Here is a 20,615-nt window from a genome sequence, read left to right on the forward strand (position 1 = left end):
AGCAGGGTGAGCCCGCGGTCCCCCACCGTAGGGTGTGCTGAGGAGGGTCCCGGCAGTGCCCGGAGGATGCAACCCAGGCCCGGTGGTCCCTGCGGGATGTGAGGAGGACGGGGCCGACCCCGAGCGGGAGGAAGGAAGGGAGGAAGGGCGGGGTGAGGATGGCGTGTGGGACTCGAAACGCGGCCAAACGCCGCTGCCGGGGCTTCGCTCGGGAAAAGAGTGCGGCGGCCGCCGGGCAGGGGGAGCCCCGCAAGGGCAGGTCCCGCAGAGCCGCCGCCGCCGCCGCCGCCGCTCGCAATGAGCCGCTCCCGGAGCAGCACCTCCCCACGTAGGTAAATGCCCGGGGTGGGGAGGGGGCGGCCGGCTCCGCCTGGGCGCATCTCCCCGCTGCATCCCGCAGCCCCCTCCCCTGCCTCCCGTGCGCAGCCGGCGGCGCGGAGCCACCCGGGCCCGGGAGGGGCTGGGCCGGGGGCTTCCAGCTCGGAGCCGAGCAGCGGGGACAGGCAGCCCCGAGCCCGGCAGGGATGTTGGGGTTGTGATTTTCCTTGCTTTCTGTTATTTTCCGGGGGGGGTAGAGCGCGAATTGAGGTCTGGACTATTTTTAATTTATTTCATTTTTTTTTTTGCACCGGTTAGGAAAGGGAGGGAGGGAGGGAGGGAGGGAGGGAGGGAGGATTTTTGGGGAGGGTCGAGGAAAAGGATGCAATGAGGCTCCCCCGGACTGGGTGATTTTTTTTGCAGCCTGCCTCCTCCTCCTCCTCCCCCCAGCCTTTCCCCCCCTCCCCCCTCCCTCCCTCCCCCCTCCCCCCCCCTCTCCCCCCCCCCGGTTTTGGCTGGCTCGCTTTCCAGTTGCTGCATGAAGGGCTGTGCTTGTGGCTGTGTGTGCCCGGAGACGTGGCGCACCTCCCTCGGCTGCCTGACACCGGGGGGGAAGACCGAAGGAGCAGGGGGAGGGCAGGAGGCGGGGGGGGGGTGGGGGGTGGGGGGAGGGGGGGCAGGAAGGCAAAAGGAGAGCTTAAAAAAAAAAAAAAAAAAATTGTGCCTTTTTTTTTTTAATTTTTTTTTTTTTTATTTTAACCCTGTCCTAGAATAATAAAACATTGAAAGGGGCAGGGCTGGGGAGCCCGAGGCGCCCCCCGGCACGGGGGAGTGCGTGTGTGGCGTGTGTGTGCGCGGGGGGCCCCCCGCCGCCCCCCGCCGCACCGCACCGCAGCGTGCGGGCGCCGAGCGCGATGCGCCCCGGGCTGAGCTCTGCGGAATAGCGCTGCCGCCGCTCGCCGTCCGCGGGCCGGGGGCGGACGGACCCGACCGCTGGCGACCCCCTCTTGATGTCCATGAATGCAAACACCATGATTTTCATGATCCTGGGCGCCTCTATCGTTATGGTAAGAGATTTTTGCTTATTTCCCTCCCCTCCATTCCACCTCCCCCCTCCTCCCTCCCTCCCCTCCCTCCCTCTTTACCACCGCCGCCGCCGCCGCCGCCGCCGCCACCACCTCCCGGCACCGTCCCTCAGCCTGTGCCCCTCCGTGTGTCTGCCGGGGTGTGTGTGTGTGTGTGTGTGTGCGTGTGCATGTGTGCCTGCCTGCCCCACCGCGCACCACAGAGTCTTTTCTTGATGACTGCTTCAGTCTCTGGCAATCAAACTAGAGTCAATGTTTTATTCCATCATCCAGAGTTGACCAGATGCCTTGGTTGTGGGCTCTTACAGGCAATAGCTTGCTTGATGGACATGAATGCGTTGTTGGACAGATTTCACAATTACATCCTACCACATCTCAGAGGGGAGGACCGAGTTTGTCACTGCAACTGTGGAAGGTAAGTTACCTGCAGATCTGTCGTCCTCCCCCCCCTTCCCCCCGCCTCCTCCAACCCTTCCCAGCCCCTTCCCACCAGCTGGGTGCTGCCGGCCGGGCTACCATTTTGGCATTCCTGCTGTGTCTCACCTTCCTCAGCAGCTCCTGCATGGTCACAGGGTGGGTGGAGGGGGGGTGTGTGTCTGTCTGTGTGTGTGAGTGGGGTTTGTTTTTCTGGGAGAAGAGTTTTCTGTGGGTCTGGAAGTCCATTTTCCTTTGTGTGCATCTCTGTGGCTGGGCACCAGCGAGCCCTGGCAAAGTGAGGAACTTTGATTGAGACACTTGTCACGGTGCCTCTGTTTGTCACTGCTGCTCCCCAGGGTGTTTGTGGTCTGGGTGTTGCAGTTGATGCTTCTGTGGCTTGCACTGGAGGAGGTTTGGAGAGCCCAGAGGAGCCGTGTCCAGCAAGAAGGAGCCTTGCTGCCTAGGACAGTGTCACTTTGAGGCTTTGTGGTCCTTGATCAGCTGTTAATTCTCCTTCGGCTTTTCTCCGGAGAGTTGTGGAGGTGCTGCTGGACAGGGCTGGCTGAGGGAGCTGGGCTGTGCTTTTGGGGGAGCGTTTAGCAGGCTGAGAGCGTCGGGGCGCGGGTCCTGTGCCAGGAGCGATGCCTTTGCTGTGCACAAGTTTATGACTGCACCTCTCTCCGGGGCTGTTCGGCAAAGCGGAATCCTCCCCGGCGGCGTCGTGCTGCTCGTGTCGCGAGTAAGTGCTTGGCTGCTCTCTGTGTCAGAGCCTGGGGACTGACTGCTGGCGAGCTGAGCTTCACTCTGCTCCATAGGAATGTTGTCGATGATCCTTATCCTGCTCTCCTAGAGGCCTCATTTCCCCTCCCATGCCTGGTTACTCGGTGCCTGCTGGAGAGTTTCTTGTCTAGGGGAGGTGGGAAGAAGCAGCAGGAGGCTGTGCCAGCCAAAGGACATGCTGGGGGAGCCCTCCTCTGCCACATCCAACATTTGTATTGGGCTTTGCTCCCCTTTGAGCTGCCTCTGGAACCAGCTGCATCCTGCCTCCCAGGCATCACATCCCTCTGGTGTCCCTGGTGTGGCAGCTGAGCTGGGCAGGAGCAGAGCTTCTTGAAGGGAAACTGCTTTGCCCTTCCACTGCTTCACTCGCCGAAGGTGAGAGCTACCTCCCTCCCCAGGGGTGCTCCTCTCACTCCCGTGGCAGAACAGCAAAGAAAGCACAAGCAGCACCTCCAGGACTTAATGCAGCCTGGCCCTGAGTGATCCAGACCCCAACCACCTGGCTCCTTGGGCACCTCTGGGTTAAGGTCAATTGTGAAGCCTGTGGGCAAGCACTGGCCACAGTGTCTTTGACTTCTTTTGGCAGGGATTGGTTTGCTCTTAGGTTTTTGTGTTTGGGGTTTTATTTTTTGAGCCTTCTGGAGGTTTTTCACTAGTTTAGGAGTTTGTCTTTGCCTCTTCAGCCAGTTTTGCTTTGTAGCTGTCACAGCTGTGCTCAGTGGTGGTGAGAACTGGCTGCTGGTAGCAGACTTCAGCGTTATCTGGAGTGACTGAGGAGTGTCAGGTCTGGCTGGTGCTGTTGACAGTGTCCCTTCTGCCCAAGTCTGAGAAGGTGGCAGGGGCACTGCTCTGACTGTGTGTCTGCAGAGATGCTGTGGAGGCAGATAAATTAGCCATGGCACTCTCCCCAGACGTGGCTGGGTCATTTCTTAGAAAGAGCACAGAGCAGCTTCCAAAACTGTCAAGCGTGGGGCTGAGAGGAGGCAAAAAGCAGAAGCTTGCCGCTTGCCCTAGGTCTGTAGAAGCAATGGCTCCTGCCAACAGCAACAGCACACCAGCCTCCACACCTGGGCAGGGGCTCTTGCTGTGCACAGGTTTGGGTTTCAGCACATCCATGCTCGGAGCTAGGAGACGCTTGCCCAAAGCATCCCCTCTGCGACTTCGTGTGGCCTCACGCTAAGGCTTGGTCTGTGAGCCTCAGCTGAGGCTGATCTGCTGCCCAGGTGCTTTGAGTTATCTGATTTAAAAGGCCAGGTGATGCTGATCCTGCCTTCTCCTTGTCAGCTTTCCAGCACAGGCCTTCGGTGCTCAGAGCATGAGCCATAAACCGCCCTGCCTTCCAGGGGGCACAGATACATCCTGGAGGGTGTTGTGAGCGGTGGCACCAGGGATTGATAATGGACTCTGAGTTCGCCAGTGACCAAAGGGAGTCCTTGGAGGAGGGGACTGGCTGCAGCTCCAAGTGTTGCAGTCAGGAACAGGGCTAATTAGTAAATGTTGCAGAAAGGGAAGGAGGAACTGGGCTGCATGGAGGCTGATGTGCACTGGGCTGAGCTGCTGCGACGGCTTTTCCCCTCCTGCCCCAGCCCAGGCTGCAGTGCTGCTCACACCAACTGATTCACCTGGAAATGTCTTCCTTCCACTCTTCTGTCCTGGTTGTATCCTTCCTCCCTGGACCTTAGAGTGGACTTCATCCCCAGGAGTGATCTACCCTGGCTAAGCAGCCTGGGCTGGACTGTGAGTACCTGGCCTTGGGCAGCCAGCACAGGGCTCTCCAGAAGGAACCTGCCCTGAGCTTGTGGCACTGTGAGGGACTGGGAACTGCTGCTTTGCTGGGGGTGGCTCTGGACAACAAGGGTTGACCCTCTGTGTGTGTGTGTGAGGTACCAGCTGAATCCAGGTCTCCCAGGGGGTTTAGGGCTCTGTGTTTTGCCCCTCCCAAACCTCTATGTCCCACCTCATCTCTGCAAGGCTCCAAGGAGAAAGTCCAGACTTCAGCCCTTGGCTGCTCCTTGATTTTTACAGTGCCCTTCCCAGTCAGAAGACTGGAGACAGCCCTGGGTCCCTCAGCAGGAGGCATCTGCAGCCCAGATCTCCTCTCCCTAGGCAGTGGGGTGGGGACCTGACTGTGCTTCCAGCTCCCTCTCCTCACTCCTGTCCACACTTTCTGCTCCCTGAGGAGGGACAGCTGGGACATGGTGAGTCTCCATCCAGTGCTGGTCTCTGGTGGGAGGCTGGCAGGCGCCAGTATGAGCCAGGGCTGCCCCAGGCTCATGCTGACTGTCTCATGCTGGTTGCATGTTCTGACTGTCTCCTCAAAGAGCTCTCTGGGTTGCATGGAGGCTGTGCCCCTCATGGGCAGTGATGTATCTTTCCCTGGATTCTGGCTGTTCTCCACTCCGTGGGGGACTGAGCCTTGTGAGGAGGTCCCAGGGCAAGTCGAGGGGAGTGCTGGATGCTGACACCCTGCCCACTTCTTCCTGAGATGCCCTCTGCCAATCCTTGTCTCGTAGAGAGGACCTCCTTTCCTGCAGCTGGGGACCTGGCTTTGGTCTTTCCCCACGTTCCTGAGCAGTTGGAGTGCCAGCAGTGATGTGGAGAGTCCCTGGCAACGAGACATTTGGGGAGGAAAACCAGCCCCACCTAAACACTGGGCCCCTGGCCCTGCTGGGGCTGCTCTCCACCCTCACCAAGCACATCTGTGTGGGGCCAGGGCCGCTGGGGCTACTGGAGCCTGAGGCTGGCACTTGGCACTTAGTTCCTGGAGCAAAGGAGCAATGTGTTGAGGCAGGAGTGACCTCGCTGTGCCGAGCCCTGGCAGGTGGTTTTCAGGTCTGTGACGTGAGAAGGGAGCTGTGGCCTCCAGGAGCACTGAGAGGATGCTTTGTGGAGGCTGTGCAGAGCTTGTGGTTCCTGCCTGTGGCTGCAGGGGCTGTCCCCAGGGCTGGCTGTGTGGTGGTGGTCTGGAGTGGCAGATGCAAGCTGCCCTTCCCTCCCTCCCCGTGCAAAGAGGAGGGTGGGCAAGGCTGGTGTGTGTTCGTGGTCTCCTCAGTGGCACTGCCCACCAGGGCTCTCTCCTCAGTCTGAGTGAGCTTGGGCTGGGCAATGCCTTCACCAGGGCTGCAGCCCCGAGCTGGGCAGTGCTCTGGGTGGTAGCAGATACGTGGTGGGGTGGAGCTGTGAGGCTGGGCTGATGCTTTCCCCCTGGGCAGCAGTAGAGCCAAGGGGGGGCAAAGCTGCCAGAACCCTTGAGGTCAGCCCAAGTGCATCCACAGCTGCTTGGGGGGAAGAGTCCTGCCAGCTGCTTGGGAAGAGAAGCTGGTGTAGGAATGGTGCATGGGGTGAGAACATCAGCAGAGAGCCAGGGCTGGCCCTGGCACCTGGTGCTGATACTGAGCCTGCACAGACATGCCTGGTGTGACAGGGACTGTTCCTCTCTCAACATCTGCTTGCTTGCTGGAGGAGGAAGGGGTGACAGCCACATTTACACTCCTGCTGGCTCCTGTTGATGCCATGCAGAGATGTGCCCGCTGGAGCAGATCCCTGGGGGAGCTTGGCACTCTCTGTCCTCAGCATGTGGAGATCTCCAGGCTGTCCAAATCACTGCGCTGGGGCCAGACAGCCCACCCCCTCTGCTCCTGCCTCCTCCTTGGGATCTGCCTGTTCCCAGGAGAGAGCAGGGCTGGGGAGGACTGCAGAGGTGTAGCACTGCCCCGGTCCAGATCTCTCTGTCCCAGCCAGTAAAGGGTCCTCTGTGGAAGCAGAGAGCTGGCAGCAGATCAGGAGCTGGGTGATGTCATGCAAAGGAAAAACACCAAAGGGCGTCCGTGGAGGCAGGGTGAGTTGGAGGGAACAGATGACACCTGCACGGAGCAAGGACCCTTCAAGGCAGCCTGGGGGCTTCAAAGCTCCCTCTCTGGGAGAGGACAGGGACCTCAGGAGCTCTGGCATGTGCTCTCCTTGCCACTGACCTTCTGAGTGACCTTGGCTGAGTCTTTGCTTGCCAGGCAAAGTGTCTCCCCGTGAGAGGGGTGAGGAAGGAGCAGAGGAGTGCCAGCCTCCCCTGCAGCTGGGCTGGGGGCCTGCCCAGCCCTCAGGTCAGCTCTTCCTGAGGGGTACTTCAGCCCTGCTCTCACCAGTCTCTAATCCAGGAGGGGAAAACCTCCAGGCAAGGCTGTGCAGGACCTCTCCTGAGCAACTGGTGAGGATGCAGAGCAAGGGGCTGCTCCCCAGGAGAGTGGCTGGGCACAGGGTGAGGATGTGTGAGGTGGCTGCTGGCTGGGGCTGTGCCCCAGGGTTACTGGTGCTGAGCAAGGGGGTGGGGGTGGGTGCTGGAGCAGCCCTGGCTTGTGGCACTGTGGGTTCCAATAATGCTGCTCACCAGGTTCTGCCCAGGAGGGGCCAAGTGCTGCCCTCCACACTCAGAGGAGGCACAGGGCAAAGCTTGTCCCAGGACAGCAGCACTGCCGTCAGGAGTGCACAGAGCTGCTCCTTCCCCAGGAAGAGCTCTCAAACCTCTCTGCCCTCAGTTCCTCTTGGATGTGCTGGGTGTGCTCACAGCCTGGTGCTGGGGACCAGCAGCCCTTCCTGGGGCTTCTAGTCGCTGCCACAGTGTGGAAGGTCCCAGGGAGAGGTTTTCAAGCATGCAGTGGAGCCATTCACACTGCTCTGCAGGCTTGGCTTTGCTGACAGTGGCTCTGAGAGGCACTGGGCTGTGTGGCATGTCTGGGGAGAGGCTGCAAGGTCAGAGGGGTGCAGGCCAGGGAGGGATGCAGAACAGGGAGGGATGCAGGCCAGCCTCCCTGCAGGACATGCCTCGGGGCTGCCCAGCAAGGCAGGGTGAACCACGTCCCCCCCCAGCCCCAGCTGGAGATGGGGAATGGCACAGACCAGGCAGGTTGTGGCAGCTGCAAGGTGAGCATGGGAGCCGTGACACATCTGACACCTGCCCAGGAGGGAGCCAGAGCATCGTCTGCCGACATCCCCGGCGGAGGGGGGAGCTGGGAAGCGCGGCGGCAGCGCCGGGCTCGGTGTGCCGCACACGGCAGCTCGGTGGTGCTCTCGGAGCGGCTCCCGGGCTGTGCTGTGGCTGCAGCAGGAGGCACACACGCAAGGTCACTGCAAGGGACAATAGCGCTTCGGGCAGCTCCCTGGTGAACCCTCCCCAGGCTCTGCTCCAGCCTGCTCCGTGCCCGGCCTCGGAGGGAGGAGAAGCCTTCGCCCCTTGGTGGCAGGCTGGGGAAGGGGACAGGGATGCTGCGGCTCAGGCACGCAGACGCTGTGCTGCCCTTGGCCAGCGGCTTCTGCTTCTCACCTGAGCCGGGCGCCGGCTGGCTGGGGAGGGAGGGAGCAGCAGCTCCAGTCCCTCACTTGCTTCAGGGGAACAGCTGCTGGCGCTCGGCAGACCCTCCCCTGCTTTCCAGGCTGCTTCTGGCCTGAGGATGTGTTTACAGTTCTTCTCCTACGACTGCATCAGCTTCCCATGGAAGCTGCAGCACACCCAGGGTGGGCTTGGCTGGCAGGGGTGGCACAGGAAGGGAGCTGGTGCGTGGCTAGCCTAGCAGGAGTAAATGGGCCTGGATCTGTTGTGACAGTTGCTACCAGCTTGAGCTCCCCAGGAACTGGCCCTCGGGTTGTTGGAGACATCTTTTTGCCTCTTGTAAAGGAACATGGTGAGGACATGGGGTTACCTTTTGAGGACCACATGTCCCTTATGACAGCTCTCACAGCCTGAGGGTGCTGCAAACCTGAGTCCTCACACCCGCTCTGACTGCTGGCTGAGGGCATGCCAGGCTGAAGGAGAGCTTCTCCTCAGAGGTCTTTGCTGGGTGAAACAGGCCCTGGCTGGAGGCTCCTGCCGGCTCTTGGGCAGCCACGGTGCTGAACACAAGGTCTGAGAAAAGCATTTGCTCTGAGGAGCTGCCCTGGGCTCCAGCACCGTCTGCCCTCCCTGGCCCTGCTGGGGAGCTGCTGGTGGCTTGCTGTGCCCACATGATGCCCAGCTTAGAGGCGATAGATTCCCTCACTGGAGCCATCCAGGCCTTCAAGATGCTGTCCAGCCCAGGGATGACCAGAGGAAGCTGGGAGTGCTGGAGGAGATCCCACTGCAATGTGCAGAGTCAGCCTGCACTGAGGAGAGGGACAAGGCAGGGAGGAGGTGACTGTGTCCCTTCCCTCCATGCCCTGCAAGCAGAGAAGAGCAGCTGTGAAGGAAGCAGAGTGGGAGGGGAAAAAGCCTCTCTTGTGAAGCACCTGAGCAGCAGTAGCCAGCAGGGGCATGGCTAGGAAGGGCTTCCCACCCCACCTGTGCCGTGGCAGCAGGTCCTACAGCAGCCCTGGGAGCCTTGGGCTGCTGGGAGCCCCTGGTGCAGGTGGCCTCCATTAAGTCAGCGCTGAGATTAGGACTGTTTTCAGGAGGTGCCTTTGAGTGGAGGTTTATTTGTGTAAATATTTGGACGTTTCTCAGGGATGATTATGGAGCAACCTGCACCTCATGCATATTCAGAGGCCTCCGGGGATTGCCTCCTCTCCTGCATGTGGGAGCAGGGCTGGGGCCGTGGCTGTGCGAGGGGCGGGAGGGGAGGCGCTGCAGGTGGGGTGGGCAGCGCTGGGGGAGCAGTGCAGCTGTGCCCTGGTGAGGCCCTGGTGAGGGGTTCGAGCTGCAGTGCCAGGGCTCTTGTGGCGTGTGGAACCTTGGCAGTGCTGCCAGAGCAGAGCTGGCCCCGGCGTCTGCCCGTTCCTGGGCTCCCTGGCAGTGGTGGCAGCCCCTGCCCGAGCCGTGCCTGCCTCTTGGTGGGGCAGTGGGAGGAGGCAGGATGGCTGAGCGCGGAGCCCGGGCAGCCTCAGGGCTGCTGGATGCTCTGAGGGAAGGGTGAGAGCCCCGGACAGCAGATGCAGAGGCTCCAGAGCAGCTTGCTTCCAGTTTTGCTTTGCATGCTGCACCTCCTGTCATCTGGGATCCTCCTATCCCACATGCTCAGCTTGGCACAGCTGCTCCCCCCTCCAGCCCCCGCAGACCTGCCTTTTGTTTTCTCCTCTCACCTCCCTCGCTCCACCCCTGCCATTTCCCTGCTTTTCCCAGGTTACCCAGGGGCTTCCCAGCAGCTCAGCATCAGCCCAGGCTTGGTCCCCATCACGTCATCCCACAAGTGAACTCAGCTGCCCTGCTGGCACAAGGCATGGAGCCAGCCTCTCCAGAACCCCTGAGGGAGACAGAAGGCTCTGAAAGCTCCAGAGTCCACGTTTTGAGTCCATGTTGGATGCAGCCTGTGGCACAGCTCCCTCCCTGCTGCATGTCCCTCTGCCTGGTGGAAAGCAGGACATCTGCTGCACTGCTTGGGGCCAGCACTAAGCTCATGGCTTTGTCTTTTTTGGAGACTGGCTCCAACCCAAGGTCAAGGCCAGCTGATGAGTGCTGGGATGAGAAGGGAGGCAGGCTGAGGGGTGCTGGTAGACCCTGCACCCAGCAGGGTCAGGCTGGGAGACCTTCCTGAGGTGGAGAGCTGCAGGAGGGAGCAGTGAGACCCAGCTGCAGCTGCTGTTTACCCTCCCCAGCATTCAGGGCACGAAGGGAAAAGTGCTGGATGCTGCTGCACTGAGAGAGCTTTCTTGCTGCCTGCTCCCTGGGGAGAATGAGGGAGACCTTGCATCCCAAACCACCCCCAGTCATGCAGGAGTGGAAGCAGTTAGTTGCACCAGGGCAGGATTAGGTTGGACATTAGAAGAAACTTCTTCCCTGAGCGGGTTCTCAAACTCTGGGAGAGGCTCCCCAGGGAGGCCTTTGAATCCCTGTCCCTGGGGTGTTTACAAAAGGCAGAGATGTGTTGCTGAGGGACATGGCTTAGCTGCAGCCTTGGTAGAGTTAGAGAATGCTTGGGCTCCACGACCTTGGAGGTCTTTTCCAAGCAAAATGACTCCATGATTCTGAGCTGAGATGGTCTTAGGGCTTGCAGGGGTTCCAGGAGTGCTGACACCACAGGGGCTGTGCCACCAGCTGCCTGAGGATGAATTCCAGCCCTTCCTCCATGCCTGTAGCCATGCTCTGCCCCCAGTGTGAGAGAGACAGTGCTCAGTGGGCTCTGAGAGGTGGGACATGAGGCCAGGGAGCCCACCTGAGGAGAAGAGCTGTGAAGCAGCCCCAGGTCAGAGGGGACTTGGGCTGCTGGCAGGCAGTGAGCACCGACTGCGGCTGCAGGGCCACAGCTGCCCTCTCTGAGCCTCTGTGCTCACAGCAGCAAAGGCTTCCTGACCTCTGCCTGCCAGCATCCACGCAGCAGAGCCCTCTCCATCTCTGGGGGGGAGACCACTCCAACCCCCTGCTGCCCTTCAGATTATCTTCCATGTTACAGAGGATGAACTTGGGCACAGAGAGCCTGTGTCAGGAATGAGACATGAGCTCCAGGCAGGGCTGCAGGTCTCTGCACTTCCCAGCTCACTCTGGAGGAGAGGAGGCTCAGGGGAGACCTCCTTGCTCTCTCCAACCACCTGAAGGGAGGTTGGAGCCAGGTGGGGGTTGGTCTCTTCTCCCAGGCACCCAGCACCAGAACAAGAGGCCACAGTCTCAAGCTGTGCCAGGGGAGGTTTAGGCTGGAGGTGAGGAGAAAGTTCTTCCCAGCAAGACAGATTGGCCCTGGGGATGTGCTGCCCAGGGAGGTGGTGGATTCCCCATCCCTGGAGGTGTTCAGGAGGGGATTGGATGTGGCACTTGGAGCCATGGTTGAGTTGTCAGGAGGTGTTGTGTGACAGCTTGGACTTGATGACCTCTGAGGTCTTTTCCATCCTGATTGATTCTGTGATTCTCTGCCAATCCCTCTGCTGACAGGAGCACCAAAAGCCAGGACAGCACTTCTGCTCCTGGGGATGTGGGGAGAAACTTGAAGGAACAGGCTGCCCAGGGAGGCTGTGGATGCTCCCTCCCTGGAGGTGTTCAGTGCCAGGCTGGATGAGACCTTGAGCAGCCTGGGCTGGTGGGAGGTGTCCCTGCCCGTGGCAGGGGGGTTGGAACTGGCTGAGCCTTAAGGTCTCTTCCAACCTAAACCATTCCATGGGTGGTGTTAAAGCAGCCCCTGGCCACAAGAGCAGGAGCTGGATGCTCAAACCCTCTCCCCTGTGCCCCCTCTGATGCTTTCCCTCTCTCTCTCTTCCCCACAACAGGCACCACGTCCATTACGTTATCCCGTACGATGGGGATCAGTCGGTGGTGGACTCCTCAGAGAATTACTTTGTGACTGACAATGTAACCAAGCAGGAGATTGATCTGATGCTGGGACTTTTGCTGGGCTTTTGTATAAGCTGGTTTCTGGTGTGGATGGATGGGGTCCTCCACTACGCAGTGCGAGCCTGGAGAACCAGCCGACGGTATGGTAAGTGCAGCCCCCCCGGGCTCCCCCTGCTCCCTCACCCCCTGTCCTCTCAGCCTGGTGGAGAGGGAGGAGGTCAGCAGCTGGTGAGGGGTCTGCAGCACAGCCCTGTGAGGAGCAGCTGAGGGAGCTGGGGGTGTTTAGCCTGGAGAAGAGGAGGCTCAGGGGAGACCTTCTTGCTCTCTATGACTCCCTGAAGGGAGGTTGGAGCCAGGTGGGGCTTGGTCTCTTCTCCCAGGCAAGCAGAACAAGAGGACACAGTCTCAAGCTGTGCCAGGGGGAAGTTTAGGCTTGATCTGAGAAAGAAGCTCTTCCCAGTAAGAGAGATTGGCCATTGGGGTGTGCTGCCCAGGGCGGTGGTGGAGTCCCCATCCCTGGAGGTGTTTAAGAAGAGCCTGGATGAGGCACGTGGTGCCATGGTCTGGTTGATCAGTTGGGGTTGGGTGCTCAGTTGGGCTTGATCTTGGAGGTCTCTTCCAACCTGGCTGATTCTGTAACAGCCTTCAAGTGCTTGTTCCACGTGGATTTGGCACAGATCTGCCCAGCCACGTGGACGTGGCACTTGGGGACGTGGGTTAGTGGTGGTAGGTTGATGGTTGGACTCAGCTCCTAGAGGACTTTTCCAACCAAAACAAGCCTCTGAGTCTATCCCAGCCCTCTTTAGAGAAGCAGGGACGTTGAGGTGGAGAGAATCAGCTGAGGATGCCACCTCCAGGGCTGTGCTGGTGCAGAGTGGAGGGGGAAGGGGGGGTGATGGAAATCAACATGCTTACCCGTGGGCAGGCTGGCAGATGGTGGCTGTGTGTCTGCACATGTGGGCAGCAGGTTGGTGAGGGTTTTTTTTTTCCAGGCCAGACAAAACTTCCCTGAAATCTGGATTTTTCCATGCAGAGAACTGGCAGCCAGGCACAGGCCTGAGGAGAGCAGCCCCTCCTTGGTGCTTGTGCCAGCCTGTGGCACGGCAAGGACAGGCAGCTCTCTGTGGGGGCAGGGATGCAGCACCTGAGGCATTCCCCATCCTCATTGCTGCTCCAGATGTTTCCCCGTCCTTCTTGCAGTGCCAGATGTGTCAAGTGGGTTTGTTTCCTGCAGTAGTGGCTGCTGGGAGGTGTCCCTGCCCATGGCAGGGGGGTTGGAGCCAGGTGACCCTTAAGGTCCCTTCCAATCCAAACTGTTCTGTGACTCTATGACCTCAGCCCTGCAGGGAGGAGTGTTGGCCAGGCCAGCTGCTCCTGGGACCATTTATCTTAGCATCCTGAGCAACTCCCACTCTTTCAGGGGCCCTCTCTGCTCCTCTTTTTCTCTCTCAGCAGGGACATGCCAAGGACTTTAACTGCTGGAAGGGAAATAAAGACAGGGGGGGAAAAAAACCCCAATTAAAATAGTGACTGGCTTGAAATTCCCAACCAGTGACCCAACACATCTCAGCCTCTCCAGCTCTGACTGCTGGTGGCTGTTGAATCACAGCTCAGAGGAAAAGGAGAGCAGGCAGGAGGAGGATTTCTCTGTGAGCCTGGCAGAGATTGTCATGAGGGAAGTGGACTCTTCTCCTTCTAAAAACTCAGATCAAGAGGATATTAATTTCTCATTACTCTTCCCCAAGCCCCAGCAGCCTGCTGGAGCAGTTTCTGAATCAGGATTCTCTTGAGGCTCTCTTGCAGTCATTTCCCAAGCAGGAGGCTAATTGTCAGAGCTTCCAGTGAGGTTTCAGGTCCTGAGCCAAGCTTGGGGCTGTGACACCTGGTTTGGAGCAGGCCACCTGTGGCTGTGATCTCACCATGAAGTGCTCCTGAAGTCAGCAGGGCTGGCAAGAGCTCTGCTTGGGTGAGATGCTGTAGTGAGCAGAGCAAGGCTGCTCCTCAGAGCTGCTGCCTTACAGATGTGGTATCCCCATCTCACCTACCCTCTTCTGAGTGGATGCTGCACTCAGCTCTATTTTTAGTAATTAAGGTGACTGCTGCTAATTAATTTAGTGTTTAAGCTGAACAAGCTCTCCCCTCTCTCTCTCTCTCTCTCTCTCTCTCTCTCTTTCATTTCCCCCCCCTCCCTGTGTGTGCATTTGGACAGAGTTGGGCTTGCTCAGCCTGGAGAAGAGAAGGCTCCAGGGAGACCTTCTGGTGGCCTTTCAGTGCTTAAAAGGATGACCAGAAAGCTGGGGACAGGCTTTTGAGCAGGTCCTGTCGTGACAGGAGGAGGGGTGATGGTTTGAACTAAAAGAGGGAGCCTCAGAACGGAGAGAAGGAAGAAACTTTATGTTAAGGGTGGTGGGAGCCTGCCCAGGGTACCCAGAGAGGTGGTAGGTGCCCCATCCCTGGCACCATTCCAGGTGAGGTTGGTTGGAGCTCTGAGCAGCCTGCTCTGGTTGCAGCTGTCCCTGCTGGACTGGGTGAGCTCTAAAGGTCCCTTCCCACCCAAACCATTCCATGGCTCCAAGGCATGAGGAAGGGGCTGGCCAGGGTGCAACACCTCAGCAGGTGAATGCAGAACCACTTTACACCCAGATGCTTCTTCCCTTAGCCCCTTCCATGATGCAGAAGGCTTTGCCCTGAGACATTTCCTCCTGGTGCCATCTTGGTGCTGTGGCACCGGGGTGGTGGCTCCACAGCTGTGTGCTTGCACACCGCTCCCAGCCCTGTGTCCTCACAATCACGCCACCCCCAAACCCTGCAACCCCTCCTTAGCTAACCTCTAGGTGAGGTTTCCAGTGTGCAGGGGAGGTCTCTTGCCTAGCAGAGGTTTGTGCATGCCTTGAGCTGTCCTCTCCAGCCCTCTGTGTTGTGCTGGGTACATCTCACTGCAGGGAGGGGGAAGAACCAAGGGGGAATTCAGAAGTTGGGGGGGAAACAAAATGAACCTTGAGCTCTGAGATATTTCCTGTGGCCATGGTGGTCTTAGCTTGGACTTGATGACCTTCAAGGTCTGTTCCAACTGGGGGAAAAAAAAAGGCCATGGCTCTCTTCAATCAGATCAGGGCTGCAGCTCTGGGCACTGAGCAGGCAAGGAGCAGGCAGGCAGGCCCCAGCCTCTTTCTTGGTTGGAGAAGTACCTCAGCTAACATTTCCTCCTGAAGGGGGAGGTGATGCCTGTGACTAGGAGAGGTCTGCTGGTAGGGAATGCAGAGCCCTCCCTGCAATACACCAGCAGCACTTAGCAGTGACTCAATGTCACACTGTGGCCTGATCAGCTTAATTTGGGGGCTATTAGAATAACCTCTGGCTGCTTCCCGATGGAAGAGGTGGCTGAAAATAGAAACTATCCTATAGAAACCCAGACACCAGCTTGTGCTTCCTGGGAGCTGTGGTGCTGGGGAGGGCAGTCACACACCACCTCATGCCAGCTGCAGTGGGAGCATGGACTCAGCAAGGCTGGAAAAGGACCTCTGAGATCACTGAGCCAAACACCAGCATGGCCACAGTGGAGCAGGCTGCCCAGGGAGGTGGTGAAGTCACCATCCCTGGAGCTGTCAAAAGGAAAGTGAGGACCTGAGGTGGTTTAGTGACTCTGGTAGGGTTGGGTTGATGTTGGACTTGATGGTCTTTAGAGGTCTTTCCCAGCCCTCCTGGTTCTGTGTCTGATGGTGGCTGTCTGTTGGTCATGTTCAGGACAGAACAAGAGGACACAGTCTCAAGCTGTGCCAGGGGAGGTTTAGGCTGGAGGTGAGGAGAAAGTTCTTCCCAGAGAGAGTTGTTAGTTGGAATGTGCTGCCCAGGGAGGTGGTGGATTCCCCATCCCTGGAGGTGTTCAGGAGGGGATTGGATGTGGCACTTGGAGCCCTGGGTTAGCTGTCAGGAGGTGTTGGGGGACAGCTTGGACTCGGTGATCTCTGAGGTCTCTTCCAACCTGATTCTGTGAGGGCAGGGGGCAGGGATGTGGCTACAGCCAAGCCAAGTCTGTCTGCTCTGGAGGGGAAGCCTCAAGGGTGGCCTTGCCAAGGTCATAGCCAGCAGCTGGTTTCTGTGGGGCAGGGCCAGGCGAGGCAGAACTTGGGTCTCACCATTCCCCTGTGATCATAGAATCCTAGAAGTGGTAGGGTTGGAAGGGACCCAATGGAATGGGCTGCCTGGGGAGGTGGTGGAGTCACCAGCACTGGAGGTGTTTAGGAGGAGACTGGATGAGGCACTTGATGCCATGGTTTAATTGATCAGGTGGTGTTGGGTGATAGGTTGGACTCAATGATCCCAAAGGTCTCTTCCAACCTGGTCTGGTCTATTCCCTTCTAGGATCATCCACCCTTCACTCTCTGGGGCTGCCACCTCCTCTCAGAATAGTTCTCAGGTATTTGCCCCTGGCTGCCAAGGGACAATTTGCAGCTGCATTCTAGGAGCTGCTCCTTGGGTTGAGGGCTGTGTGGCCCCCAGCAGCAGGCTCTGCCCAGACTGGCACATCCCACTGGCACTTGGTGCTGGGGGAAGTGCTGCAGAGGAACAGGAGCAACCACTGCATAAACTGAAGCTCCACACTTCATCTTCTGAGTGACTGAAGGCAGAGAAGCAGAGAACTGTCAGGGTTGGAAGGGACCTCAAGGCTCAGCCAGCTCCAACCCCCCTGCCATGGGCAGGGACACCTCACACTGCAGCAGGTTGCTCACAGCCACATCCAGCCTGGCCTTAAACAGCTCCAGGGATGAGGAGGTTGCCTTCCTGGGCAACCTGTGCCAGGCTCTCCCCACCCTCCTGAGGAACAACTTCTTCCTCACATCCAATCTCAATCTCCCCATTCCCAGTGGGTTTTTTCCATCCCCCCCAGTCCTATCCCTCCCTGACACCCTCAAAACTCCCTCCCCAGCTTTCTTGGAGCCCCCTGCAGATCCTGGAAGGCCACCACTGGGTCTCCTTGGGGCCTTCCTACCATCCAACCTCACCCTCCTTCTCCTTTCTGCCTTTCCAGACAATTCCTGGTCTTGGATTCCCAAGTTCTGTAACTTGAAGGAGTTCAGGAAGCGTCACCCCCGGCAGTACGAGGAGGCCACCGGCAACATGGTGCACATCAAACAGAAGCTGTACCACAACGGCCACCCCAGCCCACGGCACCTCTGAGGAATGCCCTCCCCCTCCAGAGACTGCAGTGAGCTTTTAAAGCCAGGACTCTGCTCTGCTCTGCTCCCAGGGGAACAGCTGCTGGGTCGCTCCTCCGTGGGAGCCGGCCGAGGACGCCGCTTTCCTCAACCCACCCTCTGCGTGGCCCTGGGGCGCACCACGAGGCACAACTCAGCCAGTCCTGGATGCTAGGCAGCCAAGACATTGCACTGTGGTCCACATTTTATTGTCAGACTCGTGTATATATGTAAAAAAACAAAACCAAACCACCTCCCAACCACCCAGCCCAGCCCAGCCCAGCCCCAGCCCCAGTCAAACAAGAAACAAACAGCAAAAGAGAAAAGAGATTTGCAGTATCCTTTCAACCCCTCCCTTCTCCTGGCCTTCACAGCTGTCCTGCACACCCAGCTGCCCTCCAGGGAAGGGTGGCCAAGGGGATGGAAGTGGGACACCAGCGAGAAGATGCAGGAATTCTCACCCAGGAGCTCGAGCTCCCCTCCCCCCCACCCCCTCCATCCATTTCTGTGGTCCTGGGGCTTGGTTTTGCTCTGCTCTCTTCCTCCCCTTGCTAGGAGGGCATGGCTGGAGACAGGTTTGGATGGGGACTGCTGCTGGGGAAGGCACAGCGTCTCCTTTGGCTGTGGGTCACATCCTGGGGAGGTGCTGTGGGGGAAGGAAGGCCTGGGAATGTGTAACTGGTTTGTTGTTGGCCTTGCTGTCCACTGAAACCTGCCTTAAGCAAGCCCAGGGGAAGGGTAGGCTGAGGGCTGTGGTCTGGTTGAAGAGGCTGGTGCTGGCTGGCTGCACCACTCCTGTGCTGGTGGCACCTTGCTGAGGTCTCTCATGCTGGAGGGGAGCTGCTCCTGCTGTGTGGGAAGGAGAGTGTGGAGTTGAGCAGTGCTAGACCTGACTTGCACCCTGCTCTCACCCCTCCTGCTGCAGAGACACCACCCAGCAGGAGATGCTCTCCTCAGAGGGGTCCCTGAGGCCCTGCTGAACACCACCCCAGCAACCCTGGCAGTGCAGGGAGAAGGTCCTGGGAAGAGTCTCACTCTTCCTGCAGATGAACAGCCTCCTCCCTTCTCATGTTGCTGCTCCCACCTGAAAGAGCACTGCAGCAGCTTGGGCTTGGCTTGAGGAGCACTGAGATGTGAGCCTGAAGCCAACCTCCTCTGCAGAGTCCCAACAAAGAGTTGAAGCAGACTTCAAGGATGCTGTGAGGGGGTTTGGCTTTTACTTCCCTTAGTCCCAGCTTAGGTGTGGGTTTCAATGTAAGCTACCAAGTGTCTGAAAGCAACTCCACAGCCAGAGACCTCCTTCCTGTCCAGTCAGAGTGGCCTGAAGGAGCTGATGAAGCCCCCAGGCAGCACAGGAGTGTCTGACACCTGCAGCAGTCATCTCCTGCTGGGAAAGAGAATCAAATGCACTCAGGCCACAGCCCTTTGGCTCATGGTGGGCACCAGCAGCAGAAGCTCTGCTGGCTGGGTGGGAAGAGAGAGATTCTTATTGAGAGGAATAAAGGAGGGAGATGCTAGTCCCAACGTTTAAGGTGGTAGCCCTGAGTCCCCAAGCAGTTCTCCTTTGTTCCTCATTATGCATGGAGTGGGATTGTGCTTGGATGGGGAAACAGCCAGAGAAGGGGAGGGGGGGGAACAAACATCCAGAGGAGAGGGGGAACAGCTGGAGCAGGGATGGGAAAACATACAGAGAGAGAGAGGGGAGAAACATCCAGAGAAGGGGAGGGGGATGAAGCCATCCAGAGCAGGGGAAGGGGAAAACATCCAGAGCAGGAGAGGGAGAAAACATCCAGAGCAGGAGAAGAGGAAGCCATCCAGAGCAGGAGAGGGAGAAGACATCCAGAGCAGGGGAAGACACCCAGAGCAGGGGGTGATGACTGTTAGCACAAACTGCTGTTTTCTTCCCTGGATTCCTTGGCTCTGTTGCTGGCCTCCTGCTTGATTGCAGTGAAGGGAACAGGACCCCCTGACTCCTGCTCTTTCCCTCCCTGCTTCAGCCTCTGTCTTGTTTGGCTGTTGGTTGTAATTTTTTTTGCCTTGTTTCCCATGCCCAGGATCAGTTCAGTTATTTACAGACCCCAAAGCTGGCCATGCCCCAAACCTGTTCCTCTGCCAGTGCCTCTTGTTTTGGAGCCCCAGTTTCTGTGGGGGCCTAAATAGGTCTGTACTGGTCTGTACTGCTTGACTGTTCAGGTTGCAAAGCCTGCAGGCCCCTGCCAGCATCTAAAGGATGACTTCTGCCTGAGCAGCTCCTTTCCAGGAGCAAAACTTTGCAGCCTCCCCTCCCTGTCTGAGCTTTGTGCATTGGGCCAGCTGGGCTCCTAGAGTGGCAGAAGATGCTCCTGAGTGTGGCTCAGACAGTGGCAGAGGAGATCTGGCCAAGGAGCTCTTCTCTTTGCCCTTGTGGGGTGGCAGATGTTGAATAGAAGGCTAGGAAGTGTGCTGCTGAAGCAGGTGCCTGGCATGGCTGTGTCTTCAGCTGGGACAACGTTTGGCAAGGGGAGAGAAATCCACCAGGAGGAGGACAAATACTGAGTCTCTGGAACCAGTTATGGAGGGAAGGGGTGGGGGAAAAAAAAGCACTTTGACTAATCTTTCCTCTTGGAGCCTCTCACAGGAGAGACTTCAGCAGGCAGGGAGCTAAACTCAGACTGAATTGGAAGTCTGGTTCTGTCCTGCTCTGCCAACTGACCTTAGCTGAAGTACCATTAAATGTGACTCTTACAACTGGGAAGAGTGATGTGATGGCTCACACTGATTAACTCTGGTGCACAGCAGAGTTTCAGAGGAACAGGAGGCTTTGGAAGAGGGGAAAACCCCACCCCCAAACCACTGCCTCCCTGGTTGCATCTTCCCCTGGGTTCAGAGCAGGCTTTTACCTCTGCTGTGGCTGCAGCTCTCTCCTTGTGCTCACCCTAGCCACAAGTGAAAGGAATAAAACACTCTCAGTGCAATTACATTGACTGGGAGTAATTAACTGGCCTTGAAGGCAGGGAAAGCAGGGCTCCCCTCCCAGGGCAGGGTTTGTCCCAGCACACACTACCCCAACAGGATTAATCCTGAGGAGCTGGCCAGGCCTTGGCTTCCCATCCTTAATGATCAATGCCAGGCAGTATCCTGAGCCAGGGGGTCTGGTGCCCCTTCTGTGCAGGCTCATTTCCAGCAGCCCATTAGCAGAGCCCCAAGGTCAGGTTGCTGCCTTGCTGCTCTGAGCCCAGGCAGCTCCTGTAGATATGACCCCAAGTTACAGAGCCTGCTGCTTGGGCTGGATGCCCTTAAACACCCAACCAGGCTGCACTGCTGAGAGCTCCCTGCAAGAGCAGCAGCCCAGGCCCCCCCCTGCCCCTCAGCCCTTGGGGATGTGCAGAAGGAGACTGCTGCCAGCAGCCCCCTGGCTGCTGTGGCTCCTCTTTGGGGAAGGAGAAGAGAAGGTGGAAGAGAGGCAGCCGTGTCTTGAGTGCTGCAGCATCCTATTGCCCCAAGCAGCAGCTGCTCTGCCTCTGTCCCTCTCTCTGCTTGACATCAGCACTCCTGGCCCTAGCCCACCCCTCAGCTGTGAGCCTCACCAGCAGTGTTTGACCTTGTGGCCTCTTGCTGCTCTGC

General features: G+C 58.4%; 1 protein-coding gene across 3 annotated transcripts; it reads left to right on the forward strand.

Moving 5' to 3' along the window:
* Positions 1 to 263: 263 nt before the first annotated feature.
* TMEM240 (transmembrane protein 240) lies at positions 264 to 18,644 on the forward strand. Of its 3 annotated transcripts, XM_068158252.1 has the most exons (5): positions 264 to 332; positions 1,089 to 1,385; positions 1,712 to 1,818; positions 11,754 to 11,962; positions 16,847 to 18,644. In XM_068158252.1, exons 2-5 carry the CDS (start codon positions 1,329 to 1,331, stop codon positions 16,993 to 16,995), a joined length of 522 nt encoding a protein of 173 aa, XP_068014353.1. In that variant the 5' UTR covers positions 264 to 332; positions 1,089 to 1,328; the 3' UTR covers positions 16,996 to 18,644. The 3 variants fall into 3 exon arrangements, with proteins under 3 accessions (XP_068014353.1, XP_068014352.1, XP_068014351.1); XM_068158251.1 differs by lacking the exon at positions 264 to 332 and having other exon boundaries at positions 1,010 to 1,385; XM_068158250.1 differs by lacking the exons at positions 264 to 332; positions 1,089 to 1,385 and having other exon boundaries at positions 1,500 to 1,818.
* The last annotated feature ends 1,971 nt before the right edge of the window (positions 18,645 to 20,615 follow it).

Source organism: Melanerpes formicivorus, unplaced genomic scaffold, assembly GCF_026170545.1.
Source record: "Melanerpes formicivorus ecotype bairdi unplaced genomic scaffold, bMelFor1.0.p_v2 SCAF_39, whole genome shotgun sequence".
In the NCBI taxonomy this organism is placed as follows: domain Eukaryota; kingdom Metazoa; phylum Chordata; class Aves; order Piciformes; family Picidae; genus Melanerpes; species Melanerpes formicivorus.